The sequence below is a fragment of the Eleginops maclovinus genome, chromosome 4, assembly GCF_036324505.1.
Source record: "Eleginops maclovinus isolate JMC-PN-2008 ecotype Puerto Natales chromosome 4, JC_Emac_rtc_rv5, whole genome shotgun sequence".
Classification (NCBI taxonomy): Eukaryota; Metazoa; Chordata; class Actinopteri; order Perciformes; family Eleginopidae; genus Eleginops; species Eleginops maclovinus.
Window position 1 is genome coordinate 5,983,894 of NC_086352.1, and position 18,521 is coordinate 6,002,414.

At 41.5% G+C, this 18,521-nt stretch overlaps 2 protein-coding genes across 3 annotated transcripts in view; both read right to left on the reverse strand.

Annotated features, from left to right (window-relative positions):
• Positions 1-3,445: 3,445 nt before the first annotated feature.
• LOC134863659 (cytochrome c oxidase subunit 5A, mitochondrial-like) lies at positions 3,446-7,267 on the reverse strand. Its single transcript, XM_063882293.1, has 5 exons — positions 7,068-7,267; positions 5,500-5,616; positions 4,779-4,900; positions 3,692-3,814; positions 3,446-3,574 (listed from the first exon to the last, which is right to left on the reverse strand). The coding sequence occupies exons 1-4, from the start codon at positions 7,138-7,140 to the stop codon at positions 3,701-3,703; spliced, it is 426 nt and encodes a 141-aa protein (XP_063738363.1). The 5' UTR covers positions 7,141-7,267; the 3' UTR covers positions 3,446-3,574; positions 3,692-3,700.
• Positions 7,268-9,527: 2,260 nt separating this feature from the next.
• Positions 9,528-18,521, reverse strand: part of LOC134863647 (synaptosomal-associated protein 25-A-like) — a 53,068-nt gene continuing 44,074 nt past the window's right edge. For both annotated transcript variants that reach the window (XM_063882280.1, XM_063882279.1), the window contains exons 6-8: positions 13,794-13,913; positions 12,350-12,494; positions 9,528-10,837 (exon numbers count right to left, since the gene is read on the reverse strand). In XM_063882280.1, coding sequence (XP_063738350.1) covers positions 10,769-10,837; positions 12,350-12,494; positions 13,794-13,913 — 334 coding nt within the window. In that variant the 3' untranslated portion in view covers positions 9,528-10,768. The remainder of the gene's footprint in view (positions 10,838-12,349; positions 12,495-13,793; positions 13,914-18,521) is intronic.

Below are 18,521 nucleotides of genomic sequence, written 5' to 3' on the forward strand. Positions count from 1 at the left end.
CAGGGCTATACAGCTCTACAACGCGTCACTAGATGAAGAAGAAGATTCAACTTTATTGTCATTGCACAGAGTACAAGTACTAGGACAACGAAATGCGGTCTCTGCATTTGACCCATCCTAGTGTTAGGAGCAGTGGGCTGCCATCACTAAGGGGTAGAGGAGAGATTGACTTTTCTGCATAAGTCCGTCTCCCTCTCCAACACTTCCATTTCCACTGCCACTTATAACACTGTGTTGTGTGACTGTCCTTGTCTATATTAGCCCATATGCACACACCCCTCCCTCCTTCCCCCAACCTGGACTGTGTCCTAACTTTCAACTTTTTCTTTTACTTTAACTTGTTACATGGTCTACTTCACCATGGCACACATTCTCCTTGAGCACCTTACAATGCACACTGAATCAGAGTCAGGCCCTGCCACTGCAAGCGTCCTGTGCCTATACTTTTTCTATTTACCTTCATGTGGATCTCTATATCATCCTTTTTTATGTTGTATGTGTATGTTGTGTGTGTTGTCCATAAGAATGTCAGGGTGCGAGTCCTCCGGTCTCCTGTAATGTGCCAGCGTTGTCCGTCAGAAGCTCTCATTAACCTTACCTTTATCCAGCTTTAAGCCACATTATACTGCAGCCTCAGCAGCAGACAAAGGAGTCTTGTGGGTAAGTGGAGGCTAAGGCTCAGTATCTTTGTGTGCTTTCTCCTCCCTCTCACTCACATCCGGAGTGTGGTATTTACTGGATATTTTATGTAAAATGTTAAAATTACGATTGTGTTAAGATTTATTTTAAACATGTAGTTGTAACATGAGGACAAACATATGTTTAGATCAGATTGTAATGTAATGATATGGCTTTAATAATCCCATTTCTTCTGTTTCTAATTTCTGAAAACCTAATCAGCAAAACTGTAGGGATGAACACGATTACAGAAGTTATGGATCATGTTTCAAATAATTGTTGTTCTTTGACTTAATCAGCCCCAGAGTACCAACTGATCTAATGCCTAACATCCCATAATATCTCCTCTGCACACATTACGACTGACTGCCAACAGATCTCAGCTGCAATAGGAATAACGAGTCAATAGTGTAGACACAAAAAACAGAATACCGTCAGCTGGTATTACATAGTTTGTGGAAGATCGACTGATCTGGTGTAAGGAACACCCCCCCACCTACAACCCTAACCCCCCCCCCCCTTCCTAATTTTAAGAATCATTACAAAGCAGCTCAGATAAAACCTCTGGTCGATATATGCACTCCTTCCTACGTGGCACGATGGAAGGAGATAGAAGGCCGGATTTGGAGTGATGTCCCACTGCAGGCGGGAATAGGTGGGGGTGTTTCAGAAAAACATGAACGGGAGTCGAATCTGTGGGTGGTGACATCCCGGAGATATGGTCACAGGTGGTAAGAGACAATGGGAATAAGGAACCTTTTCATATGTTCAGATGGATAGCTTATGATTCTGATTGTATACCCAATAGGACAGATGCAGGATTTAAAAAATGGGCAGAAAAGGGGCTGATAAAATATAGCCATCTCTTTGTTGGTGGAGTGCTCACAGCCTTCCTGCAGTTCCTCACAGCTGGAATCAGTCTCAGTTTCCCCTCATATGATGTGTTGTACTTCTCCAGGTACAACTCATCCAGAACCTCCTCTGACATCTGCAGCATGTAGGCCAGAGCTGAGCAGTGGATCTCAGAGAGCTTCTTCTCTGATCTGTTCCCCTGACTTCAGGAACTCTGTGATCTCCTGATGTACTGAGTGGTCCTTCATCTCTGTCAGACAGTGGAAGATGTTGATGCTCCTGTCAGGAGAGATATCATCACCGCTCCTCTCCCTCAGGTTGCTGATGGCTCTCTGGATGATTTCTGGACAGTTGTCTGTGTGACCCAGCAGGCCTCTGAAGAGTCTCTGGATGATTTCTGGGCGGCTGTCTGTGCGATCCAGCACACCTCCTAAGAGTCTCTGGTTGGACTCCAGAGAGAGGCCGTGGAGAAAGCGGACCAACAGGTCCAGGTGACCATTTTCACTTCTGAGGGATTTCTCCATGGCTCCCATCAGGAAGACATCCAGGGATGGGTAATCCTGATCACTGCTGTTGTTACAGTCTCCCTGCAGGAAGTCCTTCAGTACCGCTGTGTCTCTGTTGGTGTAGCAGTGCAGCATGTAGACTGCAGCCAGGAACTCCTGGACGCTCAGATGAACAAAGCAGTAGACTGTTTTCTCAAAGATCACGCTCTCTCTTTTGAAGATCTGTGTACAAACTCCTGACTGCACCAACGAAAATCATCCCCTCCCAATCATCGGAATCGTCCCACAAGCCAATCACAGCGCATTGTCAAACCTCTAAATCTGCTCTAGCCCTTATTTAGATCATTAGTTCCTAAAGGATGTAAAAGTGAATCTTGCTTCGATCTTTTTTAATTATATTTTGGTGGCCTACTGTATTTTCAAGAAATGGAACAGGTTCATTACTACAGTTCAACTGTTCCAAGTGCTTCATGTGTTTCCTCACATTCATCAGGAACCAATTAAGAATCTGTTCCACAGGCAGATAATGTGTTTCTTACCGATGCCCTCCCCCTAAATGTAAATATTGCATTAAAAGGGTAACAAGTAATGAGAGTGTTTGGATATTAACAATGAAATGTCCATAGGTGCATAAAGATGGGGGTCTTACTGTGTGTGGGAGCCGTTCCAGCCGCAGTACGGGTCTCTGGCCAGGACACAATCCCCACATCTGTCTCTGTGCTGGGCACAAAATGATATTTGGTGGCCTACTGTATTTTCAAGAAACGGAACAGGTTCATTACTACAGTTCAAGGCTTCAGTGGCTTTTAATGAAGATATCCAGACTCCTGGCTCCATCTGGTGGTGAAGAGAGAAGAGAAGAGGGGCCTAACCCTAAAACCTTCAAGGTTTATACTTAAGTATCTAAAGACCATAATTCAGATGTGTGTTTTATTGCAGTATGTGAAAGGGTGAACAATAACAACGCACTTATATGAACATACATCAGGGTCAATAAATACCAGTTGGGGTTTTAACTGAATTCAAATGTGAAAACATCAACAGTAAAGGCAGACTTTAGGACCCCAGAACTGCAGTTCTGAAGGAACATGGACTACAACTGTTATTTCCCATGCATATAGTTCCAAAAGAGCTGGGAAACGTTTCTGATTATGCCTTTTGTCCCAGGAAATAAATAGCTGTACTAGTGAAGAAGCCTGCATTGTGTTTATAGCCTCAAACAGATCTATATATTTACCCTCTTTATTCTATCTTCAACTCTTGTGCAATGCCTTGAAGACATGCTTCTTCTGTATCGTTTTCCCAATTTCGGATCAATAAGTCCACCCGTCGATTCATCCTAGGAAGGAACTCCATTAAATGAACCATATTCAAAGATATACCAGGTAAAGAAAACAGGAAACACATCCTTAAATTATTGGTTTCTTTATTATTAGGTCCACCATTTTGTACACAACAGGAAAGCATGGATTTGATCAACAATATATAGACATATTTAAAGTGGGGAATCAGAAGAGCTCCTCTCGTGATCCAAGGACCTGAGGAAGAGGAGCAGAAGCCATGTTCAGATGAGAGGAAGAAATAAGCGATATAATTCCTGAGCTGCTGAAGACAGCGCTCTCCCAGCGGACATGGTTTAATGACATCAGTCTCACCTGGACGGTCTACAACTTGTCGATGCCGAGCTGTTCTGGTGTTGAGATGCCGAGCTCTGACAGGGTGGGCTGCAGCTCCTGGATCAAGTAGGGGTAGATGTCTTTGTGGGGGCCGGCTTTGTCCTGAAAGACACAGACAATACCAAATGAGCAACACTTTACACATGGATGGGAAAGCTTGGGACAGAATCTCTCCTTTACAAGGTGCCTTAAATAAAAAGCAGCAGCCAAGTTTACACAGAGTGTTGCTGCCGATGAAGATGATGTACAAGGGGAAAGTTTTTAGTGTCAGCTGTCAAACTTTAAAATGACACGTTCAAGAGAAAATAGCATTATTAGAAAACAGATCACCGGAAGAGGTTTGGCATCTTTTTGCTCGTTGACGTTATTTACTTTCACTCAATGTGCTTTCTAAATACACATGGAGTGGACATGGACAATCTTTCCCCTAATATCAGGATGAATATCCATGTGTGCCTTCTGATGAAACAGTGATATATGAACTCGTAATGTGCACGTTTATTTCAGATAAAATCTAGACTTGTGGAAGGATTCTCATTCAGGCTGCGAGTCGGTCAGGAGAAACACTCCCTTTAAGACAAGATCTGGGGAGAAGGGTTTTATGGCACGCCCCGATTGTGTTCAAGGACTCTTCATTATTTAGAAATGTTCCTAACAGAGGGAAATGACCCAGAATGACTAAAGTGGCTGCCATGAAAAGAGCTCTTCTCTTCTCATAGCACCGCGTTGTCTTTCCCGATGAGTTCCCCATCACTCCTCTCTTAACTCTAGGACGTTTTTCATAAATAAAAAGGAGGAACGGAAAAGACGTCGAGCCTGATTTGATGGACAATTTGAGCGTAGCCCAGTAGTTTACTTAGTTATACTTGTTTTATTTTTATATATGCTGCTAAATAGCACAGTGCGTATTGTTGCATATTGTACATGCCTACGTATTGACTGTAATTGTACTGCTTTTACTTTGTTCATTTTATGTTAGTTTGATTTTACCTCTCATTTTGTCCTGCAACTGTTGCACAGCAATTTCTATCGGGATAAATAAAGCTTCTTCGATCTTCAATCTTACCTTAACGGCTTCGAGGATGCGGATGGCGCTGGCCATGTCGTTCAGCCTCCGGCACGCTCTTAGTGCCGAGTCCACGATCTTAGCCTCGGGTACCAGGTCATACCCGATCAGGGTGTTCATGCCTTTCGGGTTAAATTAATACAAAAACACAAATGTATTACTCCAAAGAATTGGCAATCAAGGAGTTATCTGGATTTAAGGTTCATGAAAAATACTTCTGGAAGATATGTTGCCACAAACCGGTACAAGGTGGCACAACACAACAGGAAAGGGAGAATTATCTCTAATAGAAAGTTGGGATTATATGGAAAAATAATTATGATTTGCATGTTGTGTGTGTGCTTTGGGTTCTTGAGTGTACCAGACGGTCAACCTAGGTGTTAAAAATGTTGAAGTGATCCTTTTAGTTTTGGTTTTGGTTATTTAGTTCATATTAGTCTTTTATTTTATTTAGCTTGACCTGCTATACTCCTCTAAATATACAGCTGCGTCCTTTATTTTGATCCCTTGCCTGTACCGTCTTTAAAGAATAAGCAATAGCAAGAAGAGCAACCATTATATTGCACCAATAATTAACTTAACATAGGTCTACCTTTTGAACAAATGTATTATTCTGTTATGCTTTTCAATGAAACCCTAACTACAACCATCAAAATGACTCCACTATAAACAACAGAGCAAAGTCACATCCTCAGAATATATTTTAAAAGCACAACGGTACCTTTCCTCAGCTCCCAGGCATCGATGTCAGGTTTGCTGAAGTAAGTCACCCAGCGGGCGTCAAACTCCTCGTCCGTCTCCACCGTGCCGTGGGAGTAACATCTGGAGGCCAATGGAGCTGGAAACACGAGACATACAGAGGTTTCTTAACCATGTGTTTCAATAACCGTGATACAACTATTCCTGAAGTTACAAGAACTTAGTGTATAAATGTTTTTTACCAAAACCTTTTTTAAAGCATGAATACACAACGTTTGCATGATTAAAATGGGCCCTATTTTGAATTGATTGAATCTCAATCTCAATCGAATCAGTCATATCTTATAAAACAGGAATACGAATTGACCACATTCTGTGCCAACCTATAATACCTGACAGTTTCTGTGAGAGTGATTTATCATGAACCTAGATGTCATTTTTATTAGTTGATTATGATAACCACACATCCAATTAAAGAGTTAAGCCGGGAAAACAGGGCATCTAATGTATAAAAATACCCTATCGCACAATCCTGGTATTTAAACCAACATTAGGTTATAAACTGTTTTGAATAAATACGTTTCCTTGTTATTTTTTTAAGTCTAAAGACAAAACGACAGGCCCTTATTCAGACAGTGCCACAAAGGACATGTCTATGCTAAGGTTCACATGGTACAGTTCTTCTTTCAAAGCTTTATGCACCATCAAATCTATCTGTGTGAGTACGTGATCGGTTTCTTTAAATACACCTAGTGATCGGTCCATTAACTTCTATATTACATCCTGTGAAACCACCTCAAGTGAAGGCTTTTTACTGTCGTGTAATAACAACATACAATAGGGATTCTTAATTTCACCAATATGCATATGTTTACTCAAACACTGTGCAGTATTTATTCTACTGTACGGTGTTTGATTGTGTGATCTATTTTATGTGTGTGCTTTCCTTATGAATGCATTTCACTTGCATCGTTAATGGCACTCTTTCATTGCACTATTTTTCTTATGATGTTTTAAGTATGGTATCTTGCATTGTTGGAGAAACCTGAGACTTTTATTGCCAAATATATTCTGTTGCTATTGACTTCTCATCTCATTTCCTCAACACAAAGTCGTTGAACTGATAAGAGCGGACCGCCCACTCCAGTTGTCACGTAGGCAGCATCAAAACAGGTCACAGGTAATTCAAGACTTCCGTGATAAACTACACACACATCTTAAAACACCAGTATAACGCCACATAAGGTCTGAGCTAGACAACGTGTTGCTCTGCGTTTACACTGCGGCCCCTGACTCTCCCGAACAAACTAAGGAGGGTCATCACAAGGTCGTGACATTTCTACCTTTAATTAATACACCGGCTTTTTATTCAAAAAACCAAACATGAGGTTAAACCACAGGGAAATACTCAATGTAACACCGTAGGGACAGCTGACCGTTTAAATAATTCAATGTCACCAGAGGTTAGCTTTACACACAGCAGGAGGAAGCTAAGCTATGTGGCTATGCTAGGCTAACTAGCTCATTGTAGGGATTTTATAACAGAGAAGATGGTTATTTTTTACGCTAGATGTTAGAGGATGGTCCTACCTGAGATGGCGGGTCTGGACCGGACCAGGCTCCGGGCCCCGGTTGACGATAGTCGGAACACGGCTCTGAACATAGTACCTTAGTGGAGCTAACCGACCTCCTGTGAGCTAGTGGGACACTATTGACGGAGATTCACGATAATCGAGGCAAGGAGAGTCACGTGACTGACGGAGATAGCCGATGTTTTTACGTCACAGCCTCTGATTGGTCAGTTTGTTAACCCCGTTTTACCCCTGCTGTGGAGGTTCTCATATTACACACATGGTTAAATCAGGTCAAGTGAAGGGGATGTATGTCTAATATATATGTATTTGTACTTTTTCTTGCCATAACTGTACCATATTTTCACTATACTTAATAAAGACACTTTTTATTACAACAATAATGCACATGTTTTATTTTGTCATAGTATACTGTGTGTTGTTACTTGTTATATTTAGACTTCATATAAAATAATTGTCTAAATCTTAACATATGATCTTTTTGTGGCTGTTTCTCCTACTTTTGATCGTCTTTCACTGTGTTTGATGTATGTACTCTCTAAGGCTCTATGTGTAAACCTACTTTCTGATGTGAGCAATTCCTACATACAAAATGCTGTCATCCTTATATATTCCTCTATATATAATTTCCCCGAGTAATTTATCATAGGTTGTACTAACTTGTTTTGCCTTTTTTTATATTTCTTTTTTTAATTTTATAACAGTTAAATATTTCTATATTTTCACCTTTTTTATTTTTTTTTTTTTACAGAAATCCTCTTTTAATATGCACCATCACATACCTTATGAGTCAACCTACTTGGCAATATTAATTACGGTTTGCATGGCTGATATGTACTTCATGCCCTGTTTACTGAACCTGACTGATCTGTGTTGTGTTTAATAATAAATAAATATCAATGTGTTTCGAATTGACATGAACTGTTGACTCTCCTTCAACTCGTTTACTTTGATATGAGCTAATAAACTAAGGTAATATCGTCATGTTATATTATGGGCTCCAAGAAAGTCACAAAAGCACATTTTATTTATCATTAATTTGTTTAGCAACCCTTGAGCATCACTGCCCAGCTGAATGAACGCAGTGCAGACAGCAGCGCTATCACACCACCAGAGGGAGCTCCTGGAGTACAAATACAGGCCTTCCTGCATCCATCGCAGGAAGGCAGGTTTGTTTTCATTTGTGGGTCAAGCATTACATTACTCCAATAACACATGCATGTGAGGAGCAGGAGAACCGACTGATTCCCTTAGAGCTGATATTCTGCTTTCAGGGTTCGATAATGTGGACAACAATGGAGGACAACAAACATCCGTCAGATTCCTCTTTCTGTGTATGCAAACATGCTTACACAGGGGTCGTGCAATGCAAGTAACCAAGGTATAGCGGATTACTGTGTGTGTGTGTGTGTGTGTGTGTGTGTGTGTGTGTGTGTGTGTGTGTGTGTGTGTGTGTGTGTGTGTGTGTGTGTGTGTGTGTGTGTGTGTGCCAGTGTTCTTAGTGACGTAGTAACCTATAATCCGCCCTAAGCCCAGGGCACCACAGAGGAGAGGTCCATTAGTGTAATGTGCTGCTGCAAATCTTCCTCCTCTATCCCCCACTGTCACTGTCTCTCTGCCTCCCCCACTGTCTCTCCCTCTCTTCCTCCCCACTGTCTCTCTCTCTCTCTCTCTGCCTCCTCCACTGTCTCTCTGCCTCCCCCACTGTCACTGTCTCTCTGCCTCCTCCACTGTCTCTCTGCCTCCCCCACTGTCACTGTCTCTCTGCATCCCCCACTGTCTCTCTCTCTCTGCCTCCCCCACTGTCTTTCTCTGCCTCCCCCTCTCTTTCTCCCTCTCTCCCCTATCTATCTTTTATTCTTTCATCCTTCCTGTCTTCCACGCTACGCCCTTAGTGCATTAGATATCTTTGTGGTGACGTAGCACATCTTAACGTCAGCTCCAGCTAAAGAGTGGCAGCGGTGGGAAGTAACTGAGTACTTTTACTCAAATATTGTACTTTTTTTCCACCAAATTATAATTAACTTGAGTTTTTCCATTTAAAGCTACTTGTATTTCTACTCTTCTACATTTTGGAGGCAAATGTTGTAATTTTAACATAAAAACACGATATGCTGATGTGGTATAATGCAGTACTAATCTAGCCAGTATTTATAGGATCTAAATTTGGTCCAAATTGACAAAGATATCCCCACTGATCACACGACGCCTCCTCTGCTGTTATTGGTCATACTGTCTTGTTTTTCTGCTGGTGTTTTGTTTTTGTATCTTGTACGGCGACCTTGAGAGCCTTGAAAGGCGCCAATATAAATAAAATGCGTTATTAGGATTATATTTTGAATAACCGCCTGATTTTCTCCCTTTTCGATGCAGGTGGAAAGGGATTTTCTCTCCATGTTTGCAGCGCTTCGCTCTCCGGTGATACGAGTATTCACAGTGACGGAAACAGAAAGCAGGCTCAGTTTGGTCCTACAGTTATGATGGATTTATTGGCATTTTCCAAGGTTTTATTTTACAGTGATCATCACAGTCTGGAAAGGTTAAGAAGACATGAAACAAAAAAAGAGTGGCACTATATTGCAGATAAATATGAACCTCTCTTATCTGTGGCCTAAATATGTAGCATGCGTTTGCCATATTAGGATATTTTTGTCTGAACAAATGAATTATTCAGCGTCTTCTTGCAGAACATGGACATGCATAACACACTTAATGCACTAGATATTGCTAGGGTTGAACTGTGGGTAAAGCTGGGATGTAAAGAGGTTGTGACCCACCGTGTGACTTTGCAAAGGTTGTACTTGAACTATGACCTTTTGCAAAGCACCACCACCCTTTCTTACCAATCAAAATGTTAGCTATTAATGTTAATGCCCAATATTTTCCTGATGGTTTGTCCCATCAACAAATGCAACTGTTATGCACTGAGCCTCATGATGCAGATTTAATGAATTACAAAAAATCAATTAAATATTCAACCCTCGCTTTTGAATGGTCCGATTTAGCTCCCTGAGGAAAAAGATATATATTATACAATCAATGGCATCAAACTGTGTTAATACTGCCCCATCAATAGAGTTTTTAAAACAGTAATGCACTAACAGTCAGGAACAGAAAGCCATGTGTTTCTCCAGACAGCTCAGACCGAGTACCGGCACAGTTATTGACTTTGTGTTTGACGAGCTGTGAGGACTTCACTATATTCAATGCAAATCACTGTGGCCTTATCATGTGTAGCATCACATATACTGACACTGGGGGGGGGGACATACAGTTTATATTACACACAGACTTAAAAAAAAAATGATGAAGCAGACAGGATCTAGAAGCTCCATAAGAAGCACTATGTACAGAGTGGAGACGGTGGTCGATGTGAGACAGAACTATCATTTCTGAACAGAATCAAAAGAGCGACAACACAGAACAACATTGACAACGAATGGGGAGGTGGGGGGGGAGTGAAGGGCATGATTGAGATGAGCGGGGGGAGGGCAGAGGATATTATGATATGTGCATGTGTGCAAACCTCTACAAGTTTCACAATAAAAGCATGGTTTTGCAGCGCCTGCTGTCGAGCATTGGGAAGTGGGCGCTGGGCCTCGGTGTTGGGGGGGGTCTGGGCTGGGTTTGGTTGGTGTTGATAATTTTTCAGGGTGAGTGGGGGGGTTAAAGAGGGTTAAAAGCACTTTTCTCCGCAGCTTAGCCACTGCCCAACATCTTTGTAGCACGCTGGTTGGCCTCGTCAATCCGGGTCTTGTTGGAGTCAGCCTGATGGAGACAAACACAGTTTAGACAGCTGTCAGTGAAGAGTTTAAAGCGCAGGTATATCAAACGGGTTTTCAGTAAGATTCCCTGAAAAAGGGTTATTACCAGCGAAAGACTTTTTCAGGTTTTGTTAGACGACTAAGTATCATCACGGCCAACATTAGCCTCCTTTAGCTTAGCGGTGGAGACGTGAAGTCATGTGACCGTGCTGTAGTTCCTTTATAGCCCAACATTAGCCGCCTTTAGCTTAGCGGTGGTGACCTGAAGTCATGTGACCGTGCTGTAGTTCCTTTATAGCCCAACATTAGCCGCCTTTAGCTTAGCGGTGGAGACGTGAAGTCATGTGACCGTGCTGTAGTTCCTTTATAGCCCAACATTAGCCTCCTTTAGCTTAGCGGTGGTGACCTGAAGTCATGTGACCGTGCTGTAGTTCCTTTATAGCCCAACATTAGCCGCCTTTAGCTTAGCGGTGGAGACGTGAAGTCATGTGACCGTGCTGTAGTTCCTTTATAGCCCAACATTAGCCTCCTTTAGCTTAGCGGTGGTGACCTGAAGTCATGTGACCGTGCTGTAGTTCCTTTATAGCCCAACATTAGCCTCCTTTAGCTTAGCGATGGTGACCTGAAGTCATGTGACCGTGCTGTAGTTCCTTTATAGCCCAACATTAGCCTCCTTTAGCTTAGCGGTGGTGACCTGAAGTCATGTGACCGTGCTGTAGTTCCTTTATAGCCCAACATTAGCCGCCTTTAGCTTAGCGGTGGAGACGTGAAGTCACGCTTAGTAAACTGGCACACAAAGGAACTGAAATAGTAAGCTATGTTTCTGACGGCTCTTCTTCTTGTGTATTTAACATTTTAGGCATTGGAGTTGTTTATTTATTTGACTAAAATGAGGGGCATGGCAAACCTTACCGTTTCCAAATCTCTCCCAAAAAGTTGATAATGCATATGTTTTTGCACAAATTATGACTTGCAGAGCAATTAGTGAGACTGTAATCTCAGTCACTGCTATGGGAAATCTTGTAACAGTTATCCTCTTATGAATAAATACATCCTGAACTCAAAGACAAAGTACACAATCAAAATGTTTGAAATACAGATTTTGTCCTTTGGCATTAGAACCAGATTTGCTCCACCAGTGAAATCTGCTCAGAATCAGCTCGGCTACATTTGCTGAGCGTGCAATCTGTGCTAACTATCAGATGAATAGGCTACTCTAGATAAGCTACCATTTATCCTAGATTTTGTGCCTTTTATTTTACCCACACGATATATGCCTCTGCAGCCTCTTGATTATCTCAACAGAACTTCTTCTTGATTGTCACTTCTTCTCTTGATCCATAAGTTTATATTTTGGAGCTTATACCTTAGTGATATCTCCACTCACCTTGAGTTAAATATTACTTTCCTACCCCACAAACTAAGGGAGGTTGTGCACAATCCTCCACAAAAAACACACCCTCTCCCCCCAGTAAAAATATGTAACCAGATTTCCTCCACGCTGGTCGGGCCGTACCTTCTCCATGATCCTGTCGACCTGGCGGTTCTGGGTGTCGATCTCCTGGCCCATATCCAGAGCCATGTGACGCAGGTTCCCGATGATCCCGCCCACCTGCTCCAGGTTCTCGTCCATCTCGTTCTCCCGGGCGTCATCCGTTACCCTTAGACCCACGGGAGGAGGGGGAGGAGGAGAGGAGGAGGAGGAGGAGGAGGAGGAGGAGGAGGAGGGGGAGGAGGAGGAGGAGGATGGTCTTGTTATAACAGACTCATATTATGTTGACTTAATATCCACTCTTTGATAATAACCGAGGAACAACCAGAACATCCGTCTGTGAAATCCTCAGCCACTCGCCCCGCCCCCTTACTGTGTATCTGTCACTGATTGGACGCTGCAGTGCATCCACTAATCTGATGCATCTCAACATGAGAGCAGTTAAACAGCGGAGTGAAGACACATACTAAACTGAAGGGAATCACTCCTCAGTTTTTATCACAGGCGGACGTCGCTTCACGTGACACTCCTCTCTCTTCTCGTGCTTTCCTCCCACCAGGGAGTTAACGGACATGGGATGTAGCTCTAGAACCTGATTTCCTAGAGACCCCATCTCCTTTACACAAAAGAGGGGTACACTTCATTCATTATGTATTCCAAACTCCACTATGTATAAAAAGAAAGAAACTAAAGTGACAGCAGAAAGTGGGATCAAAGGGTTATGATGGTTTTGATGGTTTTGATGGTTTTGCTGGTTTTATGGGGTCTGGCTGTCTGTATTTTGTCTGCACAGTTTATTATACACTCATCACTGAGTGTTTCCCTCTAGAGGGGACTTTGCAGACCATTAACAAACCTTTACAACACACTACAGGAAAGGAAAGGGAGAACCCCAAGGAGCATGATGGGGCCCTTTAAAATCTAAAACGGCCCCAGTGAGTGTGGGTCTCTAAATACTAATATTTTGACCTTAGAAGATAAGACACACTAACTGGTTCATCACTATTGAAGTCTGTTATACTGCTAAACATTCAGCACCATGGAAATCCCCAGCAGGATAAAGAAACCCTGATCATTCTCCTGGGACTATTGTCAGAGACGTGTGCTATATAAATATACACAACAACACTTTCTCTCATGAACGCTGACGTCTTCTAGCTGCAGACTGAGGCAGAGTGTGTTCCTTATTGTTCTGATGTAAATGCAATCATTACCGAGGGGACCGGTGGGATAATCACACCGTTATAAAGTCTCCATCATCATGGTGTAAAGTCAAAGGTCAAAATGTGCAACTATTCCTGGATAGCTGCCATATGTAATTCCCTGTAATTATAGATGCGTGTGTGTGTTACAGTATCTCACACTGCACACACACACACACACACACACACACACACACACACACACACACACACACACACACACACACACACACACACACACACACACACACACACACAAAGCTTACCTGCGGATGAAGCCCCCGCTGATGGCCATCTGTTCGCGCTCGTCCATGACTCGGGCTCCTGGCTGACTGTTCACCACTCCGTCCTGGTTGGCCCCCCAGGCCTGGCCCCCGCCCTTGATCCTGCCACACACACACTCCAGTCAGCGGCAGAGTAACTGCAGTACTGTGTGTTCCTGCATATATATGTGTATTTATATATATGTGCGTGTAGTTAACACTGGTTGTGATGTGGGTGTGATGTCACTGAGTATATTTAATGAAGTAGTACTTAAGTACACATTTAAGGTATTTTACTTGAGTCATATTAATGCAACTTTACAGTTCCCATTTAATCATTTCAGAGGAAAGTATTGTACTTTTTGCTCCACTAAATGTAATTAACACCCTTATTTTACATATGAAAACACATAATAAGCAGATATGATGCAGTGCTCTTCTACATCTCTGCACAGTATTGCTTAATCACTGTTTAATTGAATGGTTTTGTCAGTGACACAAACTATCAATCAAACAAAAATAATATCCTGCTCTAAAAATGTATTCATTTGGGATGAAAACAGGATAATTATGTTCAATTATTTTATCAAATAAAATGTATATAATCTTATATATTAGAAACAATATTCTGCATAATAACTTCTTAGACACTTTAAGTATATTTAGCTAATAACAGTTAAGAATCGTTATGAATGAGGAACTTTTAAATGTAATGAAGTATTTACTAGATACTTTATATTTATTTGATTCAGTTATACATTTAGATTATTAATGCAAAATATGATCAATTTGTAATATCTCAGCTACAGCAGTTTATAAAAGTAAGTCAAATTTGCTTCAACTTTAAAAACCGTCACATAAAAGTGATAACAAACATTTATCCGCATATCAAATCCCAAATATATATATAAATATTTTGCACAACGACTACTTTTAGTACTTGAAGTATGTTCTATATATATTAAGTATATCTTCATGCTAATAATTTGTGTTTTACTCAAGTGAATGCTAAATACGCTGCTCAGTATGTGTGTGTCTATGTGTGTGTGTGTGTGCACTGCAGTGTGTGTATAAGTGCATATTTTTATAGCGATTCACTTTGTAAACATATACATAATTATATGTTTTGAATGCATTGAATAACACGGCCCTCTAAAAAGCATGATACACATACAAACATGCATTAGCAGTCTGCGAATAATTGATCCAACATGCAGATCAATTCAGTCAGAGCACAACACGCTCTCATGTGGCTCGTGTTAGAGAGTAATCACGGTCCTTTTCTCAAATAAAAGACTCCAGAAAACCACCTCCCAGAAGCCCACAGAGAGGAGCGCACAAACACAGAACACATAATGACAGAGGACACACACACACACACACACACACACACACACACACACATATGCAGAGTGAGAGGACATGCAAGGCGGATCAAACACAACGTGGGGAGGGGAGAACATGTGAAGAGGAGCAGGATCGGACACATGCTGTTTCTACTGAAAGAAAGCCGGACAGTTAGATCAGTTTCAGAAAAAGGAAGTGAACTTAGCATGCAGGAGAGTTAATGCGTTATCAGTGATGAGCCCTTCATTTCATCTGGATGGGTGAGCAGGGGACACTGTATACAGTCAAATAGACAAAGCTAATTCTTCTCTCCGTTTGTTTTATGATGCATGGAGAACCTGATGAGCGGAGGCCTCCACTGAGCACAGCACCGTGAAGACAGAGCATTTAAGAAGCTGTGTTTGGTCGTCAGGTTTAGTTGAAAGACACAGAGCTGCAAGGAGTCATCGACGAGTCGTCAGATAGTAAATGATTTTGCACACTTTGAGTTGGGTGGGATTCACTTTTTAAGGAAGAACAGGCAGAATTCTTCGGCTTCTTGAACGGGATTTCTTTTCTCTTAAATGACAGAAAACTGAATTGATTAATAAGACATTTCAGCGTGTCTTCTCTGGTTTTGGGAAACATTCATTTATATTTTGTATAACTTAACAACCAAAAGTCACAGCAGGTTATATTCTCAGTCAAAAAAAGGCTAAATGATTTGATTTCAGCTTCAAAATGTGAATATTGGGTTATTTACTCTTCAGTTTACTCTGACGAAATAAGACATTTTAGGATGGAATTCTTGGCTTTGGGAAACACTCCTTTACATGTTTCATGATCCTATAATCCAAACGAGTCACAACGGGTTATTCTCCAAGGAAAGAAAGGAACATTCTTTGATTTCAACTTCAAAAATAGGAACATTTTCTGGGTTTTTTTCTCCTAGAAGACAGAACACTTAATATGTTTTAGTTTTGGACAACATTTGACATTTTAGGTCGTAATATTTGGCTTTGGGAAACACTATTAGACATTTGTATAGGTTTATAAAGGAAACAACTCATTGTTTAATCAACTTTTGGATTAATTTCAAAATTAAGAATTGAATGAAAACATATTTGATTAGTTTCATAAATGAGATTATTTGGGTTTAATTGCTACTAAATGACATAAAACTAAAAGATATGTTGAGTTTTGGACAACACGAGACATTTCAGGACATTATCCTGGACTTTTTTTTAAATTACTAAACAGCTCGTCCATTAAAGGAGACCTACTGTGCAGCTTCAGCGTGTTGAGGAGGAACCCCGACCCATCAGGTGCTCCAGGTGATAACAACAAGCCAGAATTATGTCCATGCTATTTGAAGCTTCACATAAAGAGATCAGATGAGACAAAACCACAGGATCACACAACATTTCATGAGCGGGGCGACCAGAGAGCTATAGAAGAGACAAGATCTGAACCCAACAGGTGGAGGCTCTAACACACTCCTAACACACTCCTTACACACTCCTTACACACTCCTTACACACCTTCATACATAAAACAAGAAGTTCAAGCCAATCAGGAGGTGACTTTTAAACAAACGCTGCTGAGATGCAAATAAAGCAGATTAGTGTGACTGATCATCCTGCTCAGCGCCGCTTTGGGGGAAAGAATGATCTGTTAAAGTGTCTTCTGGGTGTTTACAATCCAGACTGGACGTTGGACAAGGTGAACGCAACAAAACCAGGGATGCACGATAATATTCATCTGCTGATAAAAGATGTGAAATGAGATATCAGCGTCAGCCCAGAACGAGCATTCCTGCAGATAAAGGTGCAGACTGTCTCCAGTGTGGAGTAACTATGACCTTATTAATCTGTTCATTATTACAAACATTAAAGCTAGATACCAGTCATCTGTTAGCCGTATTTTTGGACATAAATAAGGGCTATATTAGAGCTAGATTAACAATAGATGCGTATTTGTTGTGCACTTAAGCAAAATGCATGTTCAGTTTGCACTTCATCTGGTTGCCAATGTGTCTCGTAGGAACACAGTCTACGGGCGTCCAGGTTTTAATAAATAACCCAGGTCATGAAACAGTAGGCATGATGGTTATCGGCAGAAATCCAGTATTATGCATCCCTAAAAATGTTTAAATATGCACCATTTAAGGTCTGACATATGTGTAATGAACCCCTTCTCGAAAAAGAAAAACACCCAGCATATTCAACACCCGGAAAATACTGCATTAGAATCAAGGCATCGATTCGAGCCACATCTTGCTGCAGACCCCCCAGCTCAAAATAACCCGGGTAACGTTTGTGTTTCTTGGTTTGTCAGCCACTTGTGTTTTCCATAGCTCTGAGATAATAACAGCTGTATACAGTTCAAGTCTTTGTCCAGGAGTGTACCACGCTCAGACCGGGGCCATGGTTCAGCCAGACTGATCGGCATCGGGAATCCAGCTTCAAGTGAAAGCTTTTAGAGAACAGATGCAGGAGGGGGAAGGTTTTCAGGGACAGTTTGGATGTGTCTGAGTGGGTTTTATAAGGGACTCAAATAGGATATGGTGTGCAGGATTTAAAGCAATTTAGTTTTTGTGGTGCCCCTGTCCACTGCAGGACTCCAGCCTGTTCCTCCAAACTACATATCCCACAATGCATTGCATTATCTATAGTCATTTTACTGTAGGTAGACTGACTATGTACCTTATAAAAAAAACAGAACATCCAAAATATCATTTTTATTTTCAAATTGTGGGCTAAATCATTGGTCCTGTAGTGGATACCTTTACTGGCTGTCATTAACTAATGAAATCACCTCACATCTGAAATCAGAGCGCACCCTGACCTATGCTAAAGGCTAAATTGGGAACATAAATAGCAAACACGAATAAATGAACCAGGTTTCAAAAAAGAGTGTTGGAGCTGTCCTGCAGAGAACGAAATGATGCACCTCTGAAGATGAGGCTGTAGCACCTGCAGACAGCTAGCTTAGCCTAGTACAAAGCTGGCTGATGCTAGCAGCTAGCCTGTTTGGCTTCTGAGGTAAAACCACACGAGATATATTATTTACTTATAGATATTTAATAAGCTTTATGCTGCTTGTAGGTGGATTTTGTTACCTTTAAAGAAGCCAGACTAGCTGTTTCCCCCTGTTTCCAGTCTTTGTGCTAAGCTAACATTTAGAAATTGGAGAGTGGTATCAACATCAGACTCTCTGCAGGACAGATTTTGCAAAATGTCAAACTAAGATATTACATCGCTTGGATAGTATCAGTATCAGCTGTGTGCTGTTATGCAGAGACGTGCACATGGTCCGTCCGATAATAAATGCAGGAACAAAACCTCCAGAAACACATGGACAAAAAAAACGGCTGCTGAAATGAATGCAGGAAAATAAAGCAGA